This window comes from Branchiostoma floridae, unplaced genomic scaffold, assembly GCF_000003815.2.
Source record: "Branchiostoma floridae strain S238N-H82 unplaced genomic scaffold, Bfl_VNyyK Sc7u5tJ_454, whole genome shotgun sequence".
NCBI classification, from domain to species: domain Eukaryota; kingdom Metazoa; phylum Chordata; class Leptocardii; order Amphioxiformes; family Branchiostomatidae; genus Branchiostoma; species Branchiostoma floridae.
In genome coordinates, this window is record NW_023365864.1 from 27865 (window position 1) to 34650 (window position 6786).

Consider the following 6786-nt stretch of genomic DNA (forward strand, 5'->3'; position numbering starts at 1 on the left):
ATTAATTCAGTTCAGTAAGACCTGTGTATCCACCACAGAACGTGGTTCATCCAGGGGCATCCGGTGATGACTCCTCTCGGTAGGTTGGTTAACTCTTCTGCATATCATATAAATATTCGACTCCATCACATCCCATTTTCACCCCCACAGTAACAAATATGAGAAAGACTTATGAATAGAAAGATTTAATAAAAACAGGTAAAAATGTATTTCCATTCACGCAACGGTTGTGCATGAAAATTTGATTTTTTTTCAAATTTTGATTCATTTATAGAATGGTATTCTACGTTTAGTCATACTCTGGTATGAATGTAATTAGGTAGGTGACAATAAGTCGCAATATGGTAATCTGACAGCTCGCCCTAGTTCTTCAACAAAAAATTTTTTTTTAAATATCTATGAATAATTCCGATTAATGTCCTGATTGTCTGATACATAAACCGGATGCGTAAGTCTTTTGGTGTTTGTATTTTCTCACTTTTATTTAAGGATTCAATTTCTAGCCTAAGATATAGTTTCTACACGATCTTTTAATAATTTGCGTCGTTTTTATCCTCACGATTTTCCCAACAGTAAAGGTCAATATATCCCTGCACAGAAACAATTACTATTCCTAGACTAATCAAACCCTGGATCGTATGACGTAGGGTTGCCATGACGATAACGTTTTTTTTTTAATATCAAATACCACCTGTGTTGCAAGACGGCGCATCCATGAATATAACCGTGCTAGGTGGAGAAAGGCAGGGTGTTGGTGACGGTTCCCTCTAGATGGGCGTTGTGAGGAACTTCCTTCTGTATTCCTTCAGGTGTGTGGGCCTTGTCAAAGCTATCTCGGGTAAAGTCGGCCCAGCACCGGAGAAAGCCGTCATGAGTGCCGCGGAACAGTCACCGGAAAAACCGGACAAAGACGCCGAAGCAAACGGTACGGATATATATCACAATCTCACTTACTCAATCATTCCCTTTCTTGTACTTTATTCTATAATTATATACAGCTACGCTAGTGTGTCTTGCTATTCCATGCGTGTGATAAATGTTTAATCTATGTAAATTCGTGTGAGATATGTTTTGTTTATTGTTGCCATGAGTGCTGTTTTTTTCCGTTATAGAATATCTCTGCCAACCAGCATGGGAAATTGTCTGAGTGCTTTATGAATAAATATTACGCCTGTGTGAGAAATGGCATGTGTTAAGCAAAAGTCCCCTGCCATATTCGTCACGAAACAGAGACCCAAATATAAAATTTGGTGTTAAAAATACACACTCCCTCAAGCAATATATGTTATGATAACGTATCACAGACGTATATGAAGTAGTAACAGTGCTCTACTTCTAAATCTCTGTCGACATACGCACAACTTATTTTTCAGATGATTTCAAAACATGATTTCAGGAAGCTTTACAATTCTGAAAATATTTTCGTCGCTATTTTCCTGTGCAAAATTAGGACACGCCTTACTCAGATAGCTACTAGTATATAAGAGGGACGTTGCATCGCAGTCCGTGTGGTGCGATTGGGCATGCGCAATCATACCTACTCCACGAGGACAAGGAAAATATTATATTTATTCAAAAGAATCTTTTTATAACTTGTTGCATCATTGAAAAAATATCGCGTAAAACGCAGAACATCCAGACTTATATACTTCGCTTGATAGGTTTACTTAGAGACGTGTATGCTGCCGGTGTCTGGCGTGGATTTTCTTATTCCTGGGGGTGTCGGAAATATAACGTTTCTATGAATCCGAAGATGTTGCGAAAGAGGAAGAGAACTCGGGATATGCATACATGGCTGAAGAGTAAGTGATGAATATATGTTTACATGTATGACACGGGAAGCGTGTTTAGATCCGTGAGTCGGTTAATGCATGCTCAGGACGAATGCACGCACCGGGGCTTCAGTCTGGATGGGGACTTTTTTTACCAATCAATGAAGTCAGCCAAGACACCGTTCAACCCCTATTTGTCATGGTTCGTCTTTTGCAGCATGAGGTATCATGTATGTCTATGTGTGTGTGTTTGTGTGTGTTTGTGTTTGTTTGTGTATTTGTGTGTATGTTTGTGTGTGTGTGTGTGTGTGTGTGTATGTGTGCGTGTGTGTGTTTGTGTTGGTGTATTTGTGTTGTGTATGTGTTTGTGTGTGTTTGTTTGTGTATTTTTGTTGTGTGTTGTGTGTGTCTGTGTGTTTGTTTATTGTGTGTGTTTGTGTATGTGTGTTTATTTATAAATAATATTTATGACGTCTGCTACATGTTGCACTACTTCTTCGAAAGCAATTTCAAAACCACTTGCTTGCTCTTTTGAAGAGTGACACAGGTTCGACTTATAGATTCATTTCTTCTGTACAATGTAGAACTTTACATCATATTGCAGACTATGTGTTAAACGTTTCTGTCGACATGCTTTTGAATTATTTTTCATTTCAACCTTGTGCGCAACATTGTTCTATGCAATAAGTAAGTTACTATTCAACCAAAGAAAAAAAAATTAAAGAAAGATAAATTTCTAGCCCTTAAAACGTAATAATTTTGAGCTATTGCTGTATTGATTGCAGTTAACGTTGATCTTCAACAATTAGGATCAACCTACTCAGAGTTGGATCGTCTTACAAAATGCAAGTATTATAAATCATATTTTCAAAGAAACGTGATGCAAAAGTGGCATCATGGTTTTAGTCCATCTCTTCATTATCCCCAACAACGTTGTTGCCAATTTCCTTCTGTTTTATACCTGTTGTAGTTTCTTATGATAGTTATGAATATTCGTGATGACGATTGTGTTTATAATGATGATTTTGACGCTTTGATCTTTGATCTCAGTAACTGTTCCCGAGGTGGCTGCTCTGGGGCTGACCACGATGGTTCCGTCCACCAACCACCTCTCTCCCGGTCCGCCCCCCAACACCATGAACTACGCGGACATCGACTTCAAGAACATGCCGGCAATACCAGGGAAACCGGCCAGGGACGGCCAAGATGGCGACAACGTCAGGTCAGTCTTACAACTCATTCCATAAAATTGTTTATCTATTGTTTATTTATTATCTACCGTTACCGCACTATGTATGTCACCTTACTTGTATCATTTATCGATTGTGATTTATTTAGTCTAGTATAGCGCTTATTATTAGTTTAAGCTACGTAGTACGCTTTTCTCTCCTTCTGTACCTTTTGTATGTATTGCTTTTGTATTATGTTTTATGTATTTCCTCGTGAAAATAAATAAACAAACGAACAATAAAACCACCGAGAGTATTTGAGGATTTACAGTAATGTCTTTTTATTTAATCAAACGCAGCTACGTCATAATATTCTGATGTTATAGTCTACCTTAAAGTTTGCTTGTTTGCTGCTGCAATATGTCCTCGTCTATTCTCGTTTCCTATATGCGAGAGTAGTGCATGTTCTTTACTGGTCCGCTATCCAAGATGGCGGACCTCTTGTTTTGGTAAACATTACATTCAAATATGTCTACCGCTAGCATGATTAGATCGCGTTGCTATCGCGCTTCCGCCCACTCCACAACAGCAAACATGTCTATCCCAAAGGCCAGTCAACCCTGCACGTTATACAACTGTGCCCGGTTTTGTTGTTGTTTCTTCAACATACATAGAGAATACTGAGCGATCGCGATGATGTCACGGTGACGCAAAAAGCAGGTGTTTGGCAAAAGACTGATTTACATATCAACCAGTAATGTTATCTGCTACTTTAAATATCAATTTTCAATCCAATCTACTGACATCCTGGTAGGCACCAGCCTCAGATATAAACAACAACGGCGATCGCTCGAATGAGACTATTTTTACAAGCTTCTATTTCTGTACCTCGCCTTAGGGTGAAGCCTGAGGACTTGACGTCCATGTACGCAACTATTCTCCCCAAACACATGAGGTGGGTGGAATGTATGGAGATCTACACTTTAATCTACTATATTGCTATCTGCCTTTTGTCGGTCAATAGACAGATTGGGATGTCGGTCCATTGGCCGTGTTCACGTTTTGATTCAGCATAAAGATTATAACTATGCTTCGTTACCTGCCCTAATGTGTACGGTTTGTCTTTCTTTCACGCACAGGCCAAACAAAGGTGCTTCGGTAAGTATTTAATTGAAACAATGAACATTGATAAAAACTGTTCTATCATGGATTTGGAAAAAGTGAATTTGTAAATGCATGTATCTGTACTTTTCTGACCATACTGCTTGTACCATGCTATTATTAGATATAGTTAACTTTTAGACCAAATAAGAAACTTTCTATATTGTCTTTACACAGTTTGTACCATTCTGTGTTAACTACAATTAGCCCACTGTCAAGAATTTGTGATAAACTTTTATTATTGATCATCATTATTGTATTTGATCTTCTGTGGCGAAGGGCACCAAATTGCAGAAATAGTTCTCTTTTCAGAATTAATGTTTTCATCGTTGAAAGCAATTATTAACTTAAAAGATGTGTAGCAAGGAAGATGGACAGTTTCGTACCTCCTTGGTACATTGTTCTTCCTCTTTCTTACGACTTAGCTATCGTGGACTTTCTAAGACAAGAAGAACATGGAATAGTATGGACACTATGTCTCTTTTTTTTCAAGGATGTGCCACCACCTGACGTGAGCCCTGCCGACCGTAAGCGCATGGCCATGTACAACCCCGAAGTTGACAGTCCGGAGCCTCCCAAAGAACCGAGCACCCCTCCCCTTCCGGACCGCACGGAAGACGCGAAGGATAAGAACATCCCGGAAGTCACAACAACGCCCCCTGACGATCTGGACGACCTTGAAGAGGACTTCAATCCAAACTATGCTAGGATTGATCTAAAGGTATCTGATCAGTTATCTGATTTATACTTTGAAATATGGTCTACTTTTCCTTCGTAGAAACAGGACAATCTTTTGCTTGATTTTCACTGACAGAATAGAGTGAAATGAAAAAGGCAGCCAAGGTAGTAGAAAATTGAGAAAACAAAGACACAGAAATGAAATAATTGATCGTAGCAGCTCCGTTTCGATTCAAAAGACATCTGAAGAAAAAAGATACTATAAAAGGTCTCAATATCAAGAAACAAAAAGCTTTGTGCAAACATAGAAAATCATATGTAATCGTATGGAGAAAGTGTTGACACAATACCTGTCCGGGTTCTCAAAATGTCAAAATGCCTTCATCTCTGAGGCGTCACCAAATATTACAGCCTTTCTTGGGGAGTTGATCTGAACACCGAAATCACTTTCAGAATAGCCATCTGAATCGTGACAGAACGTCTAATAGCGAAACACGTTATCATATCAGCTAGAAAGCTGCCTAGTGTTCACGTTGTAATGTCCCTGTTACAATTCAAAGAAAGTAAAAAAAAATCCTTTCCCCAGGATCTGGTAGGGCTGAAGCTGAGCTGTGACAGCGGGACGTGGAAGAACAAGCGGGAGTCGTGCACGGACAGCATCTCCGCTGATGAGGTGGAGGAGGAGGGAGCTTCAGCAGCGGCAGACTGTCCTGTGAGTTGGTCTTTTTTACAAAGATATCTTTAGATACTGTAAATGCAGAAACTTTCGCGGTGGTTTGATGTTCGCGGTTTTCGCGGTGGCCGCTTCACTGCGAATTTAAAACCACCGCGAACATTTCCAGGGCATTAAGATACTGCAGTGCTTGATGCTACCGCGAAATTAAATCCCCGCGAACATAAATGCATTTACAGTAATCAGATGTATTCTAGGTACTAGTATTAGATCTGGGACATATTTTTCATCTATATCGATATGCATGTATCATAGCTCTTGAATATTTTAGATATAAATTTTATGGAGAATTTAGATATCAAGATAAGGAGGCACAGGGTGGCTTGACCATACATAACGTTATGGACAATGATCGAAAGAGACATTGGACTGTCAGGGTTTGCTTTAATGTCTTCCATAATTGACAGGTCATACTGGAAAAACATTATAATATGTACCTCACCGGTGAAAAACCGGATGCATGATGATGGTGGTGATTGCAGGGTTAAAAACAATTGGTCCAGCTAATGGCTTGCTTCATTTTCCAGCTGAGAGTGACACGCCTATAGTACATATTCATTCTATTCAGGCTTGTATAATCTTCACAAACATTGAGTTACGATTTGCCGTGATATGACTAAGAACAAGTTCTGAATGTCCGATGAAAAATTGAGAACGGTATTGTCGGAATAGAACAAAATACCTGCAGCTAGGTCTAGCTACATTGGCAAGCGTTAGATTAGATTTAGCAAAAAGGCATTGCTGTACCTGAGTAGCTCTTTCTGTTGCGCTCTGCTGCGGTCTGGGCGAACTAGGTGTAAGTCTAGGACAGAAGACTGATGAAAATAGCATCTCCTCCGGCCCTCTTCAAGCAGTGAACCCTTCTAAAGAAATACAACACGTTTTACGTTGTCATAGCCTACCCGTTTACACCTTGCAAGTGCCCGATACTCTCTCGCATTTCTCGCATTGCTGTCAATAGATTTAGGAGAGCGGGTCAAGAACGAACCTATTATATGAAAATAGCATCTCTTCTGGCCCTCTTCACGCGGTGAACCCTTCTAAAGAAATACAACAAGTTTTACGTTGTCATAACCTACCCGTTTGCACCTTGTAAGTGCCCGATACTCTCTCACATTCCAGCAATTATCTGCTGTCAATAGCAGCTGTCAGAATGCTGTTTTAGCAAAGCGGGTCAAGAACGAAAACTATCAGACTCAGGCGAAGAGAAATTTTGATTTTTTTGATTTTATTTATTTTGCACAATCATTAAAAAAGTTAACATAAAACAAAT

At 39.4% G+C, this 6786-nt stretch overlaps 1 protein-coding gene across 1 annotated transcript; it reads left to right on the plus strand.

The window, feature by feature from the left end:
• The first annotated feature begins 719 nt into the window (after positions 1 to 719).
• LOC118408841 lies at positions 720 to 5977 on the plus strand. Its single transcript, XM_035809700.1, has 7 exons — positions 720 to 925; positions 2823 to 2994; positions 3840 to 3896; positions 4081 to 4099; positions 4596 to 4823; positions 5367 to 5492; positions 5921 to 5977. Exons 1-7 carry the CDS (start codon positions 772 to 774, stop codon positions 5975 to 5977), a joined length of 813 nt encoding a protein of 270 aa, XP_035665593.1. The 5' UTR covers positions 720 to 771.
• Positions 5978 to 6786: the final 809 nt, after the last annotated feature.